The 19,283-nt window shown below is 58.9% G+C and overlaps 1 protein-coding gene across 1 annotated transcript in view; it reads right to left on the reverse strand.

The window, feature by feature from the left end:
* ZXDC (ZXD family zinc finger C) overlaps positions 1–19,283 on the reverse strand; it is a 26,560-nt gene that overhangs the window by 2,898 nt on the left and 4,379 nt on the right. Inside the window, exons 3-11 of the mRNA XM_040247258.1 lie at positions 18,942–19,281; positions 16,550–16,702; positions 16,387–16,465; positions 15,468–15,598; positions 8,743–8,913; positions 5,246–5,892; positions 4,341–4,403; positions 3,883–3,967; positions 195–319 (exon numbers count right to left, since the gene is read on the reverse strand). Of these exons, the coding sequence (XP_040103192.1) occupies positions 195–319; positions 3,883–3,967; positions 4,341–4,403; positions 5,246–5,892; positions 8,743–8,913; positions 15,468–15,598; positions 16,387–16,465; positions 16,550–16,702; positions 18,942–19,281 (1,794 nt within the window). The remainder of the gene's footprint in view (positions 1–194; positions 320–3,882; positions 3,968–4,340; positions 4,404–5,245; positions 5,893–8,742; positions 8,914–15,467; positions 15,599–16,386; positions 16,466–16,549; positions 16,703–18,941; positions 19,282–19,283) is intronic.

Consider the following 19,283-nt stretch of genomic DNA (forward strand, 5'->3'; position numbering starts at 1 on the left):
GTCTCTCTGGGTGTGTGTGTGTCTCTCTGGGTATGTGTCTCTTGTGTGTCTGTCTCTCTGGGTGTGTCTCTCTGGGTGTGTGTGTGTCTCTGGGTGTGTGTCTGTGTGTGTCTCTCTGGGTGTGTGTGTGTGTCTCTGGGTGTGTCTCTGGGTGTGTGTCCGTCTCTGTGTGTCTGTGTGATACATGCTCTCACCTGCAGCAGCTGCACCTGGACACACGGCAGGGCGCCGGGCATGGCGAGGCTGCCCCACAGCCAGGCTCCCGGGCCGGCACAGACGTCACCTTCCCCGAGGCTTGGTGCAGACTCCCCAGTGGCTCCTGAAACAGAGCACGTCCTCCTGCGTCCTCTACGCACACAGCGCTCGGGCCCCCCGCCCTCTGGGGTGGACCCCGCCTCACCCTGCACAACCACCAGCCAGGGGCACTCGGGGTCCCTGATACGTGGAGCACAGAGCTCTCGGGAGGAGGACGGACGGAGGCTGCCTTCCCCACCCCCACCCCCGACACCTGCTAAGCGGCTGTTTCGGTCCAACTTCCTTCACGAAAACCGTCACTGTCTTGGTTTTATAACAATACACTTAAAAAAACGTTGACCACGGCCCCAGCTGGCTCCACTGCCCAATCTTCCTGACCCTGGACGGCAGAGTGGGTACGGGCGTGGGGAGCAGGGGGCGGGAGTGCCAGGCTGAGGTGCCCAGGCGACTGGTGGACACGGGCACAGAATGGCCTCGCGCAGAAGACAAGCCCCCCCATGGGCACGGCCGCGCCTGTGGGGGCTCACTGCACACGCCTCGCCCGGCCCCCGCACAGCCCTTGGGTCCACATTCTGGCCTCCCCTGGAATTTTATGGGAGTCCCTGTCACACTGCAAGTCTTCCATCGCCCCAGCACACTTCCCTGCTACAAACATGTCCATAAATGGGAATCCCACTTAGTTTTAGTTTATTTAAATGCACTTTCTAGGAGTGAATGTTCTTCATCTGAAAAGCTGAGTTACCGCTGCAGTTATTAGTAGTGCAAAGCCATCGAGGAGAAGACATATTAAACTGCTAACTATGAAACATCAAAGGGGAAACCCCGCTGACACGTCGAGGAGGGCCCTGCCGGCGTGCTCCCAGACAGCTCGTGTCTGTGTGAGCTTGGAGACTGTTGTCGAAACAATTTTTTAACAAAAAGCTCACGTGTTTTAAATATCCCTTCAGCCCAACTCTGCAGCTGCAGATTCAGCTCCTTTGCTTTGGATGAGCCCCACGTGGTGCAGACGTAAACTGACGTGGGGTCTGACTTCGTCTTACATCCGAGTGGATACACCTGACATGCCAACGCGTGTTTCAAGGCGCATCACGGGAGCCCGTCATGGAGCCACTGTGGAATGCATGGAGGCAGCCCCAACGGCGCATCTTTGGAAGTTACTTTTAAAAGCAGACAAGATGTGGGGCTGTCTCTGGTTATTAAGAATCTGCCTTCCAATAGAGGGGGTGGGGGTTCAATCCCTGGTTGGGGGACTAAGACCTCACACACCGTGGAGCAACGAAGCCCGTGTGCACCACAGCCGAGACCCTGTGTGACCCAGCGAAGCCCGTGTGCACCGTGTGACCCAGCAAAGCCCATGTGCACCCCGTGTGACCCAGCGAAGCCCGTGTACACCCCTTGTGACCCAGCGAAGCCCGTGTGCACCCTGTGTGACCCAGCTAAGCCTGTGTACACCACAGCTAAGACCCCGTGTGACCCAGCTAAGCCCATGTGCACCCCTTGTGACCCAGCTAAGCCCGTGTACACCACAGCTAAGACCCAGCACGGCCAACTTTTTTTTAAAGTAGGCAACGTTTACACGACGTGTGTCTCCTACTTATCACCAAGTCACATCATAAAGGTGCAGTGAGTCTGAGCCCCTCTCTCCTCGACACTGATGACACGGAGCAAGCCGTGCTGCCTCTGAGACCCCAGCTGGGACCCAAGCTCTGCCTTCACGTACAACTGTGGGCACACATGCTGCTTAAATGGGAGAAGAGATGGAAAATCACGCGTACAGATCAGAACTAAACTCCCTTGGTTCTGCTAGATGTTACGACTGAGTGCCTATTTCACACTTGGTGACGAGTGGGTCCACGGGGCTCAAACACGAGTCCAGCGTCCGTAAGACTAGCACGTCCCTGTGTTCACAAGGTCAAGCCCGGTCAGCTTTGCCCTCTAGGTCAGCACACACTTGACTGAGCGAAGTCACAGAAACCCTCCTTCCAGCACACCTTCAGCCCACGCGAGGCCTGTGCCCCGCAGACGCCACAGTCACTACCAGAGGAGTCACTGCCGCTGGCACGGAGGGTGCTCAGCTGGGCCCCCGTCCCCTCTCTCTCACCCGGGGACCCCCTTCTCCCCTCTCCCCCAGGGGCCCCTCTCCCATGCAGAGAACACCCGAGCCATCAGTGGACCGTGGCCCGGCCCTTCCCCAGCTGTGTAGACATGCATCATCTCAGGACAGGTCCACATGGGGGAGGCGAGGTGCCGTGTCAGGCACCATGGCCAGGGACAGAGCACAGGGAAGTGTGTTTCCACATGTCTGCAGTTCCACCAAAAGCAAGGCTCCGGGGAAACACACAGCTGGCCCGGGGCTCTGGGAAAGGGAAGGTGGGCACACACACACCCTCCTCCTCCTGCGGGCTCTTGGGCCTCGAGTTGGGGGTGGGGGTGGGAGCCTTCCCACTCAAGGAGACGCGCCCCCCCCGCCTCAGGTGGGAAGCCTGGACACTTGGCAGGCTCCGTCTGGGAAGCCAATACAGTGCTCGAATCACTGAGCAGGTAGACATACCCGACCACCCCTGGAGGGCAAAAGCAAGCCAGCAGGCTCCTCGTCCTGAACACGGGTAGGTTCGGGGACATTTCTGCTGACCTTCCTGCATGAGCAGAAGTCGTCTAGCTGAAAGTGAGTGGGGTGGACGTCAGCATCTTCTGCAGCCCTGAGGGAGTGGCAGGCCCAGAGCCCGGGCCTCGGGGGCAGGATGGAGCCCCCAGGCCCAACTCGCCAGGGCACAGCCTCCGGTCGTGTGACTGGAGACACGCGGTACAGGGACCTGCACGCTGACAGGCCCGCCGGCCTGCAGACACACTGCCCCAGCTCTGCAGCAAGTGTGTGCATGTGCGCGCGAGCACACACACGGGAGGGGCCAGGGCGAGGGAGGGGGTGCACACACGTCAAAGGCCTGAGGCACAACGCCTCCCCGGGCGACCCAAGCAACCCAAGCAAACAGATGCACAGATGCTCGCGGCTTTTATGACTGAAAACTGGATACGTGCTAAAAGCCAGCTTGAAAGAAAGGCAAGGTGGTAACGTCTAACCAAGCGATGACCCTGTCTGGTATGTCTCTAAATGTCCTAAGTTCTAAAAAGATAACGTTCAAGTATTAACACAAACAACAACAAAGAAACAGCCGCCGCCCCGGCCACGCTGTCTCCACAGGCCATGCCGTCTGTGCCCCCACCGCCCCGGGGCTCGAGGACCGGGGGGCCTCCTCCCCCGTGACAGTGAACACCGACCACAGGCAGGCACCACAGGGCAGTGTGTATGTGAAGAAAGCCACGGAAAAGAGCGTGTTATCGTCATTCGAAGAAGAGACCGACGGACGAGTGTACCATGGATCTTACACTCCTCTTGATGCTTTTGAAATAAGCTGTAAATATTTCACATGGTGCTTTTTGAGGAAGCCAGCATCAGCCTCACAATGCACCAAGTACAGCCGCCACGGACAGACGGACGAGTTCGCAAACAGGCACGGACTGTGCAGTCCACTCTGTTTTAGAAACTCCACGAAGCGGCTGACGTCTTAAAACCGGAAGCGCCCTGCCCAGGGTCCCCGCGCCGCCCCGGCCCAGCACATGCAGCCTCACCCAAGCGGCTCCCGGCACTTCTCTGCCTCTTCTCCTTGGCTCGCTGGACGGACTGGCAATCAGTTCTCGCTGAGCCTCCACCTTCCTGAATCCAAAAAAAAAGCGTCATCAGTCGGGACCCGAACAGCAGGGAGCAACTAAGCACAGGGTCCATTCTGAGGTCAGAGCAAACCCCACGCTGGGCGACGGGGAGGCAGTCACAGTGGCGACGGGACTCCGCTCCAGAAGCAGCGCTTATTCCTCCGAAGTCTAAACCGTATGAAACACCTCACACGGACCAGCCTGTCTGAAACACAGGAGCCAACCACCGCCCACAGCCTCAGCATAGCCCTCCACCCGCCCGGGGCCGGGGCCGCGGGGGCCTCAGCCGGCGAAGCGGCCGGTGCCCCAGGGAGGGCGAGACGTCCCCGAGCGCCCGGTCCGCGGGTGTGGGGCTGGGAGCACCGTGAGGGGCCTACCTGCGGGCCCCTCTCCGAGCACCTTCCGGGCTCCCAGACGCCAGGCCGACCCCAGTCACACAGCTAGCGAGAGAACGGACAGGGTCGGGTCAGCCTCCCACGCCGCTGGCCCTGGGCCTCAGCCATCTCTGCGTCCCTCATGGTGGACGCTGACTCCACAGATCAGCTCTTCATTAAATCGTGGTCAAGTAAGATTTAACTTTTTGAACATAAACATCACTATTGAATTTAACCTGCACCACAAAGAGAAACCTACTTGACTGCTCCCACCTGAGGCTGAGGAAACAAGACTGTCCCAAGACTCTGCGTAAGTTACTCTCAGTCACAGTGAACAGGTAACTGACGTGAGCGCAGTTACAGCGCACCAGCGTCAGGCCTCACAAGTGGAGAGGCGTCATGGCCCTCCAGAGACAGAGCTCCCAGACCACTCTCCTTTTCTCGTCAGTTCTAACTGGTAATTTTTCCTGGTTTTCACGTCCATAAATCTTTAGACACCGTTGATGCTGCAATTCCTCTCAGTCAGGAGTCCGTCTGAGGACCTGCCATCGTGTGATACGCTCAACCACCAGGACATTTCAACATTATGAACATCCCAGCTTTTCTCAGGAAAAGACACATTATCACCAAAACCACAGCACTCAGAAAGATCTTAGAAATCTTGTCGAAGACCCTCATTTCAGAAATAACTGAGAACTAAAGGCTCGGACAAGTAAAGTGATTTGCTCAAGGTCATAAACACTAGTCCGTTCCAGACTCGAGACAGGAATTCAGGTTCCAGACTTGTAGCCGGGGCTCCATGCTCTCGCCGGCCCCTAGGAAGTGTCTGCAGTAGAGGATCAATCCAGGACACCACACAGCGGGGCAGGAGCCAAGCTAGGAGCCGGGGACCCCAGGGCGCCTCATACCAGGTAGAAGCCACTGGTCCCCGCTGTGAGCCCAGCGTCTCTCCGAGGACCGCGCTGCTCCGTGGGGCTGGACTCTGCAGGCCGCGACGCCCCTTCACCCGGCTCCTGCTGCCAGCCAGGCTGAGCGTGGGGGGGCGAGTCTGGCTCCACCTTGATGGGCACCAGGGGCTCCGGAGCGCTGCTGGCTCCCTGGGGGCCGCTCGGGGTCAGAGCCTGGGGGTCCTGATCCAAGCTCTTCACGGGCACAGCCACCAGACAGCCCAGGGCCCCCGTGCCCATGGCCGGCATGTCGTCTGCGGCGAGGCCGCCCTCCTGGAAACCCACGGCTGCTGTCCCAAGGACAAGGGGGCTGTCCGGGCCAGGCGGGACGTCACTGTGGGCCACGAAGACCAGCGGGTCCATCGGCCCAAAGGAAGCCTGACCGGCAGGTAGGTCCCCTCCAAGAGAGGCACCCACAGGAGTCACGTCAACAGTCAGGATCCCAGCGCCCAGCGCCGTGTCGGGGGGCCCGGCGGCGGCACTGCTGTCGGCCGGCGCGTCGGAGAAGAGAACCGCAAGGTCCACGTGGCTGAACTCGCCCTGCCTGGGGCTGCCGGGGTCACTGCCGGGCGTCAGCGTGCTCGGAGCCCCCAGCGGAGGAAAGAGGTCTGAAAAGGAAGGAACACGGTGATCAGAGACGGGAGGGCTGTCTGCGCTTGAGACACGGGCGGGGCACACCGAGGAGGCGGGGGCGGGACCCCGCAGCCCCTGCCAGCCCCCGAAGGCGCCACACTCCGCAGGGAGGAGCCGCGGGGGACGCCTGCGTGTCCGCATGGGGGCTCAGAGCCTCAAGCCCCTGGGTCTTCCCCCGGCCACTGACGCTCCCCAAGTAATAGTGACAGAAGGTTTCACCCCGAGTCCTTCAGGCTTCACACCCGTCACACGCACGGCCCCGCAGCGCCCGTGGAGACCGCGTCCCTCACAGAGCACGAACCTCCGACCTCAGGCCACACTGATCCCGCAGCTCGGGGACCCTTCTGGGGTCAGCCGCGTCAGGCCACCTCTCAGCCTGGTCTCCGCCTCTCCCGAGCTCGAGGGGGAGGACGGGAAGGATGGTGGGGACCGGCTGGCCGGCCAGCCTGCAGAGACACACAGTAGGCCCCGTGCACTGAACCCAGGCTGCGGCCCCCCAGACGGAGCGGCTCCCAACAGGCTTGGAGAGCCGCCGTTTCCAGACGCCCCCGCCCCACAGCAGGCACAGGCCCGGCCCCCAAGCGGGCTCCCCTGACCCCAGCGGCACCGGCGCCCAGCACTCAAGTAACTGCTCCTCAGTGAAGGAAGGCCAGCCGTGAGGTCACCCTTGGAAGAAGGGACGATGCCGACATTAAACAACGTCACTGGACATTCACGCTGGAGTTCAGACACAAGAACACCCACCATCCCAAATCCTGGTGAGCACTCTCCAGGCACCAAGCTACCAGGAAGACAGAAGCGCGAGAATCTGGCAAAGGAGCCAGCGGGGCTGCGACAGGCCTCTCCTGCAGCGGCAGCACCCCCAACCCGGAGTGAGCCCTGAGCTCACACCACCTGTGGACACCGTGGCAGAGCAGCTACGAGGTTCCACTGGGGACCCAGGGAGGATAGCTGCCAGACGACGTCCCGGAACAAACGGAGGACAGCCACGCAGAGAGCCTCTGCCCGCGGCTGTGCTGTTACGGAGCTCAGACGCTGGGCCCACCCACCGGGCCCTCGACGATCACCCAGCACCAGGGAACATTCTGGAGAGACGGCAGGGCCTCTCTGAAGATGGTAAAAATGGAAACACATCTCTTTCTTAAAACTTTCCAGTTTCCTAGACAACCTTCTGATTCAGTTCCCTATGAAAAAATCAACAACGATAATATGGTTTTTCCAGTGGTCATGTATGGATGTGAGAGTTGGACTGAGAAGAAGGCTGAGCACCGAAGAATTGATGCTTTTGAACTGTGGTGTTGGAGAAGACTCTTGAGAGTCCCTTGGACTGCAAGGAGATCCAACCAGTCCTTTCTAAAGGAGATCAGTCCTGGGTGTTCTTTGGAAGGAATGATGCTAAAGCTGAAGCTCCAGTACTTTGGCCACCTCATGGGAAGAGTTGACTCATTGGAAAAGACTCTGATGCTGGGAGGGGCTGGGGGCAGGAGAAGTGGACGACTGAGGATGAGATGGCTGGATGGCATCACTGACTCAATGGACATGAGTTTGGGTGGACTCTGGGAGTTGGTGACGGACAGGGAGGCCTGGCGTGCTGCGATTCATGGGGTCACAGAGAGTTGGACACGACTGAGCGACTGAACTGAATGAAGGCAAACATCAAGAAATACCAACTTGCTCATGAATTTCCTATTCAGCGTAAGAGTTTACAGGAGACCTGCCACATGCGAGAGGCAGATATTCACAACCCGTACACAAGCATTAACACCGACCAAGTGAAGGCAGCCAGCTCCCTCACCCCAGCACTGCCCTGCCTCAGCTCCATCCAGTGTGACCCCACCAGGACCACCATGAGGGGACCCAACCCCTCCAGGGCCAGGCAGGCTTCCTCCACAACAGACACACACTCCCCAGCACCTACAGTCATGCCGAGCCATGAATACCTAACGCTCACAACAGACCCCCTCACCTACCCGACACGAGGCCACGTCACCTCACAGAGCCGGGACGCCCACGCCTGACACGAGGCCACGTCACCTCACAGAGCCGGGACGTCCACACCTCACACGAGGCCACGTGAGGTAAGAGCCGGGACACCCACGCCCGACACGAGGCCACGTGAGGTAAGAGCCGGGACGTCCACACCTCACACGAGGCCACGTCACCTCACAGGCGTGGACACTCCCAGTCCCCTTCGTGACACACGCCCTGCATCCCAGTTCCCCTCCCAGGATCACAGAGGGGGGCGGGGGCTGTGCCCAAGGCGGGCAGGCAGCCCTGGGAAGAGTCTAGCAGCAGCTGCTCAGGGGACTGCGGCCAGGACTTCACCCTCGAGGCCCTGCACGAGCGGCACACCCACCAGGCCCTGGGGAGCAGGCGGCGGGATGGCTGCGGGGAGAGGCCCCTGTCCGGCACCCAGCCCCTGCCCACCACGCCTGGGGGCCTGGGCTCACGGTCGGAAAGCCAGGCTGCCAAGTGCCCAGCGCCTGGGGGCAGGACGGCCAGGGCCCCGTGCAGAGTCACCGTGGGACTCACCGCTGTTTGCGCTCTGCCCGCGCGCTTGTCCAGGAACAGTCTGTTCTGACCCCACAACTGTCCCGGGCAGGGCTGGACAGGAGGAGCCGGAGGGGCAGCTCGGCACACAGGACGAGGTCAAGGCGAGCTTCAGGAGCCCTGACTGGCCAGGCCAGGCGGGGGAAGCCCGAGAGTGGTGGGCGAGAGGGTTGGGGTGGCACAAGCGGATGCGGGTGTGTGGGCAAGGCAGCCGTGCCAGGCGTCCGGGAAGCAGAGAGCGGCTGCAGCCGCGCCCGCGGCCGCCAGGGGCCCACCTGGGTGCCGGCGGTGCTGCCTGAGCACGTGGGCCTTCATGCTGTGCTTGGAGGCGAAGAGCCGGTCGCAGCTGGACACCGGACACCTGTTCTTCGGGGGAGCCACGTCCTGCAGGTGCTTCTTGGCGTGGATGTAGAGACTGCTCCGGGCCGAGAACCTGGCGCAGCACCCTGCGGAGAGGGGACAGCCGTGTGAGGCCCCGGCCCCGGCCCCGGGCAGCGCCCAGACGCCCTGATGGCCGCAGGCGCCCCGGGTGTGACACGCGGCTGCCCCCCAGCATCTCCCACCTTCCACCACCAAGTCACACCGACCACCTCTGCTACGCTGCTACCGGAGGAAAACCCACAACCCCGAGACATCCAGGCTGCAGATGGTCCCCACTGACCCCAGAAGCGACCTCCTCCTGTGGAGGAGGAGTCCTCACAGCTTCCAATAAGAAGCTGCTGCCAGGTGGTTCGGGCAGACGGCCGGGAGCCAGGAGGAGGGGGCCGGGCCTGGGCCTGCCTGGCTGGTGGCCCATGCCCACCAGGGTCTCACAGCATGGACGGTGCTGGGACACAGGGAATCAGCAACCCGCAGAGGCCGTCGCACAGCCTCCACGGCCCAGGCCCCAGCGCTGGAGCTCGGCACGGCGGCAGGCAGTCAGCTGCCCTCACCGAGGCGGACGGCAGCCCACCAAGGTGGACAGGGCCGGGCTGCCCAGCACTCTGGGCCCGAGGGCGGCGTCCGCCTGCAGGACAGGAACAGGTCTCAGGAGAGACGTCGCATTCCAGGTGACGAGGGGCAGGCCCGTCAGAGCCATGAAGGCCTGAGGCCAAGGGTCTATGGCGGGGTGGGAGGGACCTGATGGCTCCGCGTGTGCTGTCTCTCCATAAAGCGGGGACGGGACGGGGCTCCCAGGTCAGGAAGGATGGCTCGGGACGGGAGGGGTTCTTGCAGGGAAAGAGGGTCCTGAGCCGCAGGTGCCAGGGTTGGCTGCCTCTGAGATAGCTCTGAACTGACGTCATTTGCAAACAAAACTTTAAACCCGTTTCCTGAGGTCAGACCCAGGACAGGGCACTTGGGAAACGCAACAGTCCAGGGGTCCCAGGGTGAGCGTGCTGGGCTCCCACCCTCCAGCCGGGACCCTCACAGAGGCCAGCCACACGGCAGCAGTGCTGAGCACACCTCCGGTCACACAGCTCTGCTGAGGACTGGCCTGACCACAGCAGGGACGTCCTCCCAGCTCCTGCCAGAAGGCAGCTTCCGGCTGTAGAAACTAGCAAATTCAACAGACAGCAAGATGTCGGGTGGCCCAAGGGCTCTTTCGACTTTCTCCCTAAGAAGGCTACAGTGCTGCGCCACTGTCTGTGACTTCATCCAAACAATTCTCTTATAATGTGACAGCTGTCAAATCGGTATGCGTAAAAACAAAAAAGGCACCAAGACTGGTGAATTTCTGTGTAGCCAAGATGGAAGGGAGAAAGTAACAGTTCCAGCATATCACGCTTTGTTATTTCAAGAAAATAAAAATGCAGCTGAGACACAGAAAGAGGTTTGCGCAGTGTACAGAGAAGGTGCAGCGGCTGATCAGACGTGGAGGCTCCTGGCTGGACACTGCTCCACGGCTGGGAAGATTGGCTGAAGTTGAAAGCAACCAAACTCAAACACTGAGAGCAACCAACGGTATGCAAGTGGGGACAGCAGGCACACCCAAACACCCACCCGCCCTGAGAGTCGCCTGTACCGCCTTGTTTACGGCCATTGCTTTGAAGTCTGGGTTCCACACAAGCAAACAAACCTTCCTGACCATATTCTACACGGGATTCTCTACCGAAACGTAATGAAAACTTTCCACTTTCGAAACACATCACGACAAGCAATGACAAGTGTACACTGTACGAGAACGTGGAGCGGAAGAGCTAGTGGGGCAAGTGATACGAGCCACCACCCGCCACGGGAAGGCTGGTCTTCATCCTAGAAGGCAATGTCAGGAATGTGGTGGGACTGGAAGGGAGTCCTCTGTTATGGGCTCCTTTCAGAAAACCAGACGATTCATTCCAACGAGCACTGCTCCCAGCAAGGCCGGCTGGCAGCAGCACTCGAGGAGAAAGTGTGTGGAGTCAGGCAGCAGAAAGGACAAGCTCTTCCCTCAGGATAAGCAAGACCGTGTGCTTCTCTGATGACCAGACAAAACCTGTCACCGCTCGGCTGGGAAGTTCCGACTCCCCCTCCCTGCTGACTAGACGCCACACCTTCAGAGGTCCGCTTCTTGATCTGCACAAAACTCTCTCAATGGAAGAAATTTCAATTCCCTGGAAGACTGTAGAAGGCATCTAGAAGAGCTCTTTGCTCAAAAAGATAAAAAATGAGCAACTGGAATCCAACAACACATTAAAAGGGTCACACATACAATCTAGTGGGATCCTTCCCAGGGATGCAAGGGTTTTCAAGACCTACACATCAGTCAGTGCGACACACCACGCTGACAAGTGGGAGAATAAAAACCACATGGCTGTCTCAACGATGGAGAAAGAGCTGACAAATCCAACACCTGTTTATGGTATACACTTCAGAAGGTGAGCACAGAAGAAACACACCCCAGCATAACGAAGGCCACGTACAGCAAACCATCACTTCACTCCACATACTAACATCACACGCGGTGGTGAAGTGCTGAGAGCACTTCCTCTAAGATCAGGAACGAGACACGGGTGTTCAGCCTTGCCACTGTCTTTCAGCACAGGTTTGCAAGCACTAGCTAGGGCCAGCCGAAGAAAAAGACGCAAAGGGAGTTCAAAGCTGGGAAAGAAGGCTGCAAGCTGTCAGTGCAGATGACACGACGCTGTACACAGAAGACCCTAAAGATGCCACCAGAAAGCTGCCTGAGCCACCAGGGGACCTGGGGAGGCTGCAGGTTAGAAAAGTCACACACAGCCACCTGCTGCACTTCTACAGACTAACCCCGAGAGATCAGAAAGGGAGATTCAGGAAACAATTCCACTTGCCATATTAGAAAAAATAAACTACGCAGGAATAAACCTACCTAAAGAGACGAAAGACACGTATTCCAAAAACTGTAAGACGCTGGTGAAAGCAAAGATACGAACAGGTACGTCACATCCATGGAGCCGAAGAATCAATACTGTCAAACTGACAAACTACTACCCAAGGCAACCCAGAGATTCAGTGGTGCTGCTGCTGCTGCTGAGTCGCTTCAGTTGTGTCCGACTCTGCGCGACCCCATAGATGGCAGCCCGCCAGGCTCCCTTGTCCCTGGGATTCTCCAGGCAAGAACACTGGAGTGGGTTGCCATTTCCTTCGCCAATGCATGAAAGTGAAAGTCAAGTCGCTCAGTCGTGTCCAAGTCTTCGTGACCCCATGGACTGCAGCCCACCAGGCTCCGCTACCCATGGGATTTTCCAGGCGACAGTACTGGAGTGGGCTGCCACTGCCTGCTCCAACCGATTCAGTGCAATCCCTATCAAATCACCAACAACATTCTTCACAGAACAAAAAAAAATTTTTTAATTTGTATGAAGACACAAAAGACCCTGAATCATCAAAACAATCTTGAGAAAGAAAAACAGAGCTGGAGGACTCAAGCTCCTTGACTTTGTTTGGATTATACTACAAAGCTACAGGCATCAAAACAGTATGGTCCAGGCACAAAAATAGAAATACAGATCAATGAACAGGATAGAAAGCCCAGAAATAAACCCACACACCAAACAGGCAATTAATCAGCAACAAAGGAGACAAGACTCCACAATGTTGCAAAGACAGTCTCTTCAGCAAATGGTGCTGGGAAAGCTGGACAGCTACAGGCTAAAAAGAAGGAGAGAAAGAGATTAGATCATTCTTTAGCACCATGCACAAAGAGAAGCTCCAAACGGATTAGAGACCTAAATGTGAGACTGGACACTATCCAACTCCTAGAGGAAAACAGAACATCCTCTGAAATGGATTGCAACAGTATCTTTTCCAATCCATCTCTCAGAATGATGGAAATAAAAACAAAAATTTTTAAAAAGGGGGGGACCTAATTAAACTCAAAAGTGCTTGCTTAGCAGAGGAAAGCATAAAACAAAAAACAACCCACAGAAAGGGAGAAAAGATTTGGAAGTGATGTAACTGACACAGAATCAGTCTCCAAAATTTATAAGCAGCTCTTGAGGCTTAGCATCATCAAAACAAAGAACCCAATCAGAAAATGGTCAGAAGACCCAAATGGACATTTCTCCAAGGACGACATATAGATAGCCGAGAGGCACAGGAAAAGATGCTCCATACCGCTAATTATCAGAGAGATGCAAATCAAAACTACAGTGAGGGACCACTTCACACCACTCAGAAGGGCCACCATCAAAAAACCCACAAACAGGGCTTCCCTGACGGCTCGGTAGGGAAGAAGCCGCCTGTCGACGCAGGAGAGGCAACTTCAACTGCTGGCCTGGGAAGATCCCACCCGCCTTCGAGCGACTAAGGCCACACAGGCACCAGACTGCTGAGCCTGTGCTCCAGCACCCGGGCGCTGCAGCCCCCGAAGGCCACGCGCCACCGCTAGAGAAGCCGCCGCAGCCCGCAGCGATGAGCAGCCCCTGCTCACCACAACTGCAGAAAGGCCCAGCACAGGCACACACAGCTCATCAAATCCACAAAGAGTAAACGCAGGCGAGGAAGTGGAGGGAACGGAACCTCCTGCACCGTCGGCGGGAATGTAAACTGGTGTGGCCGCTATCCAACAGCGTGGAGGCCCTTAAACAACTAAGAACAGAGCCACCATTCGACCCCGCAACCCCACTCAGGAGCACGTATCTGGAGAAAAACACGATCCCAAAGGATACACGCCGCAGCGCTCACCGCAGCACCGTCTGCAAGAGGAGGTGGAGGCCAGCTGTCCATCGACAGAGGGACGGGGGGAGGAGATGCGGGGCGCGCCCACCGTGCACTAATACGCAGCCACTACTCGTGATGGAGCGAGGCCGCCTGCAGCGCGCGGGGACCTAGAGACCCTCCTGCCGGCTGAAGGCTCGACAGAGAGGAGAAACATCAGACGCCACCCTCACGTGCGGGGTCCGAGAAAGTAACGGTGCACACGCGCTCACTCACAGGACAGACACAGACTCACAGGCTCGGAGAACGAGCTTACGGGTGCTGGGGGAGGATGGAGGGAGGGGTGGAGCGCCCTGTGCATGTGCTTGTGTCTCACACCCGTGAGCAACAAGGCCCCACTGCGCAGCACACGGGGCCCCGCTCAGGGTCACGGGGCCCCGCTCAGGGTCACGGGGCCGCCTGGGGGGCGCTGGGGGAGAAGGGACGCGCATGCGTGTGTGCGCGGCAGGTCCCTTCATCATCTACCTGAAACTCTCACAACACTGCTAAGGACTAATTAGGTGGCCTCCAAGATAAAATGAAAAGTTAAAGAAAAAAGAACAGAGGGCACAAGGAAATGCCGGCCCCCTGAGGGGACTATACCGCGAGAATGCAATTCTGATCCACAAGAGCTGCTGACACACGCGGCTTTCTGATGACCCACCGCACACAGAACCTGAATGAAGACTCACTGAGAACGTTTTCTATTTGACTGGTGTTTGTACGGAATGAGGCTACTGCAGAATGTGGGGAAATGGTTGCTCCAGTTTCTAAACAAAACGGAAAGAACTGTCCAAGCTGCATTTGTTTTGACATTCTTGCTGCAAATGAACCAGAGAGTACGGCTGGAGGGGAATACAAGGGCTTCCCCAAACACTGTAAACGCCAGCAACCGTGATCTCACTGGGCTATGAGACCTTGAAATAAAGAATGCTATGTGGGGGGAAAAAAGTTTGGGGAAGACGGGATTATGATGCCAGCTGAAAAATGCCAGAAGGTAGTTAACAAAATGGCGAATAAGGCGTTCGATAGAGTTCTTGGGGAAATGTCAGAAACGCGACTTTTATTTTTACTTAAAAGCTGAAGGAACCTTTTGGCCAGCCCAAAGGATCTCACGTTCGCCCAGGTTCCCTCGATGCTCTGCAGCGTGTGCGCGCGTCCACGTGTCAACGACCACCTCTTCCTGAGTGCAGCGGTCTACCGAGACTCGCGTCACCTCCTCACAAAGACGTTCCCACAGTCCTCACGCTTCTGCCAAGCTACCCCGCCCAAGGCAAAGGCAGCAACAACCCTCCGCAACAAACCTCCCTGCGGACCCCAACTCCCGCCTACCTTCCCAGGGGGCCACACACAAACACTTGCGGGGAGAAGCCCCGCCAGGCCCAGGCCGACTTCAGCACCCCCCCACCCCCGCGCTCCTGTCCCCAACCCCTCCCCACCCCACCCCAGCGCAGTCTGGGTGGCGGCCGCCACATCCCCAGCACCCCACTCGTTGGCTGTGTGCCTGTGGCCCGCCCCCAACTGGAGCCCTGCGGAGACGCCGGTCTGTGTCTGGTCAGACCACCGGGGTGTCTTTGCCATGCTCCAGGGAACGCTCAGCTTCAGGTGGGTCTGCAGTGTCTCCCTTGAACGGCACTTTCCCCAGTATGACGCCAAATCCTCACAGCGTCAGGCCAGCGGGGACTCGGCAGAGCCACAGCCCCAGGCCCCAGCTCCAGCGGCCGGACTCTGCACCCGCTTGCTAGCACTCTGCTCCCAACATGCTCGCCCCTGGCTAAGACCAGCCGAGCCAGCCCACGCCCCGGCCCACGCGGCACCTCAGACGCTTCCACCCACAGTGCCAGGCAGCCGTGGGGCTGCTCACACCCACCTTCCACAGGACAGGCGAAGGGCTTGGTGCCCAGGTGGGTGACGCTGTGGCCCTTCAGGTGCTCGGCCCGGGTGAACGACTTGCCACAGCCCTCGACGGGGCAGGGGAACCGGCGGTCGTCCTCATGCTTCCTGCGGGACAGACGGCAGCGAGGGTGACGACGCACGCCACCCCCGCGGCCAGAGCTCTGCGTGAGGCAGCCACCCACGAGCTCTCCGCACCGCAGGGGAAAACGACTCGTCTCAGAAAGCCTGGATTTCGTCCCCAGCCCTCATGGGCAGAAGTCCTCCTTCCTGATGGAGCCGACCTCGGTCAGACTCAGAGCTTCCACACAGGAAGGAGCAGCCGCCTCCCCCGTTCAGCCACCCACCACCACACAGGCTGTCCCTGCGGCAGGGGCCTCGCCCGACACACACACGGTCTTTGTCCGCGTGGACGCCCTCAGCCCTGGCTGTGCAAGGACAGAATGCCTCCCGGCTCTCTGGGCCCCCAGGCAAAACAGGAGGACAAGCGCTTCCGCGTCCGAGCTGCTGAGAGGCCGAACGCAGGACAAAGGCCAAGTGCCGAGGGCCACCTGCATGAGGCCCAGTCCCTCAAGGGCCAGCCCAAAGGATCACCACAACCACGGAAGTGATGATGGCACGAGGGAGGCTTAGCCTACAACCGTAGCTTTTCTGAAAATCAAGCTGAGTGTTAAGCGCACTAACTAAACTTTAAAACAAGTACACACAGAAATAACTAACTTTAAGTGATTGGACTCTGTGTGTTTTTCTTCTTATAAACTTTCTGAATTTTCCAAGTTATCCACACTTGTTTTTTATAACTTAAACCCACAGATTATCCCATCCACAGGCTTCTGCTACTGACCAATAACTCACTCGTTTTCAAAACGAAGAATTCACCCAAATGTAAAGGTTACCTCTTGTGCCTCAAGAGCTTAGACATGCTGGTGAAGGTCCAGCCACAACTGTCAGAGTCACAGATAAAAGGCCTTTCACCTTAGGAAAGAAAAACCACACCCTGTGATTACCACCGGGAACTGTGCAGATGCGGGCTGGGGCCGGGCGTCCCTGGCTCGTTACCTGTGTGGCTTCTCAGGTGGATTTTCAGGCGACAGGCTTTGTCGTACTGTTTGCTACATCCAGGAAAGGAGCAGGAAAAGAGTTCTTGTTCCCGGAAGTGGGCCCGGTTATGGGAAAACAGAGCGCTCACGGTGATGAATGTCTTCTCGCAGCCTGAACAGAGAAACACAGAGCCTGCTCACTGGCGGGACAGAAGGCACGCTACAGAGCTAACCCAGTCACCGCCCCGGGCGCCGCTGGCACCAGGGCAGACAGGAGGAGGACGACTCGAGGGCCTCCCTGGAGGCTAAAGTCGGGGCGGCTCGGGGCAGTTCACAGGCCATCTGCCCCACGTGGCCACCCGATCGTCCTCTGACGCAGCCATCAGCTCTCAGCTCAGCATGACAGACACTCCAGGTGTGGTGGGAACTCAACGACCCATAAACCCAAGATGAACCAGATACTAAGGAACCAGATTCTGTCTGGTCAGGCTGAGCCTGAAAGGGCTGCCAGCCGCTGCAGTAACACCTGAGGTTCTCCCACCTGCGGAATCAGGCACACCCCCCCCTCCCTGAGCACGTCCTCCCGGAGGCAGACCGGCCCCTGCCGCGAGCTCCTCCCCCCTCTGGCCTGTCTCCTTGGGGTTTCCTGCTCTGTCAAGAGTCACCGGGCTAATCTGCGCTTACACGGCCTCTTCCCACCTGCATCTTCAACCCGGGCTGACCCACGGGACTTCAAACATCACTAAGCTCTCCACTGGAGAGAGCTAGAAGCCATCAGCTCCTTCCCTGGTGGCTCCCTGGTAAAGAATCCCTCCTGCAGTGCAGGAGACCCAGATTTGATCCCTGGATCAGGAAGATCCCCTGGAGAAGGAAATGGCAACCCACTCCAGTATTCCTGCCTGGGAAATCCCATGGACAGAGGAGCCTGGCGGAAAAGGCAGGCTGTCCATGGAGAAGCAGAGCTGGACGCAACTTGGCTACTAAACAACCAGCTCTCCTTCGACAGAAAGGTCAGTGCTCACACCAGGCAGACCCAACGAGGCTGCAAGATGCCCGTGAGCAGTGGGTGCTACGGCCCCTCTCAAGCCCTCCCGGGGCTGCCACGGGTGCAGAGCCCGGCGCCCCCACCCCCGTCTCTGCAGTGACCATGAGCAGGGAAACGCTCATCTCCCCAAACGCCCCCCACCCCTCCTCATGTGCACATCTGTCTCTCCCCAGCGACCACTCCTCACTTTGGGTTGCCCCTCCGACAGGTAGACACATCTAAACAAGCAAATATGGAGTCTGCCTCAGCAAGACACACTCTCCCCCAACCGAGAGAGAAGCCTCGGGACCCAGCGCCTCAGTCCTCCCCAGCTGGAGCAGCTCAGCAACCCACAGCCTCCACCTGGGTCAGCCCTCAGGCCCCCGCGGTCTGGAACACTCCACTGGTCCCTCTCCCCCTTCCGCCCACCCGGGACAGACACCCCACAGATCATTCACCTCAAAACCCCCAGGGTGACCCCGTGCCCAAAGCAGGTGGATCCCTGATCCTGCTAGCACTGTGCTCGGAAGGACGCCCTCTGAGCTTTTCACTAGAGCGGTCTGCAAGCTGTCCTCAGATGCAGAGGGCGGGACAGAGAGAGAGAGTGCCCTCCAGCCAGGCTCTCCAGGGAGACGGGGTGCAGAGGACCGGCCAGGGCACAGGGGAAGATCAGAGAGAATTCCCTAACATCTGACATTTCTTCCGCCCTTTCAGAATCCCTCATTCCAGTACCCTTCCGTAAGCCGGACACTATAGGGAGCGCACTCCCGGTCCACAACACATCAACCAATCGCCCGGCGCACACGCCAGCTTCTCTTTTAAGGAAGGCCCTCCAGAAGCCTCCCACCTGCCCACATTCCCTGCCTTGGCTCCGCAGCCGGCCCCGGCCCTCCAGCCTCTCCTTCGCAGGCACACGCCCTCCGCTGCTGGAGCCGCCTATCCGGGCGGAGAGTCCATGGACACTCACCCACCGAACCCACCTCGCCGGGAGTCTCCATCTGAAGATAAAGACGAGTTTCAGAACTTCACCCAACCATGAAGTCCAAACGAAACAAAAGTTTTAACAACATAGAAAGCGGATGCGCCGCACCGGGCGACGATCCCCTGGGGCGCCCTAATGTCTCGCCCCGGCTGCGCGGCGGCCCAGCGTTCCTGCAGCCCGGGGTGCGCGCCCGCAAGCCAGACTGAGCGTTTCCCAGTGACTAGACCTCCCTCCGGCTCCGTCGGTGGGAAGACGCCTTGTGGTCTGGCTCATCCGACGCACCCGCAACCCGGGGGAGGGCTCCGAGATTCCCCGGAGCTACTTCGCAGCCAAGCGGGGTCCGGGAGCCGCCGCGACCCCCGGTCGGGAGGAGAGGAGACACCGCGCCCCGCCCGCGCCGCTCACCGGGGAAGTCGCACTTGTACGGCCTCTCGGGCTCGAAGTGGCTGCGCTGGTGCGAGCTGAGCTTGGCGTGCGTGGGGAAGCGCTCGGCGCACACCTCGCACTTGAACAGGCTCTCCTGCTCGTGCGCCTTCATATGCGCCTTGAGGTTGTACACGGTGGTGAACTTCTTGCCGCAGCCGCCCACTGGGCAGCCGAACGGCCGCAGCTTGTCATGCGACTGCAGGTGCCGCTTGAGCTTGTAGGACGTGGTGAAGGCCCAGCCGCAGCCGTCCAGCGGGCACTTGAAGGGCCGCCGGCCCTGGCCGCTGCCGTGCGTGAGCAGGTGCACCTGGAGCTGGTGCT

The sequence above is a fragment of the Oryx dammah genome, unplaced genomic scaffold (genome assembly GCF_014754425.2).
Source record: "Oryx dammah isolate SB20612 unplaced genomic scaffold, SCBI_Odam_1.1 HiC_scaffold_9, whole genome shotgun sequence".
NCBI classification, from domain to species: Eukaryota; Metazoa; Chordata; class Mammalia; order Artiodactyla; family Bovidae; genus Oryx; species Oryx dammah.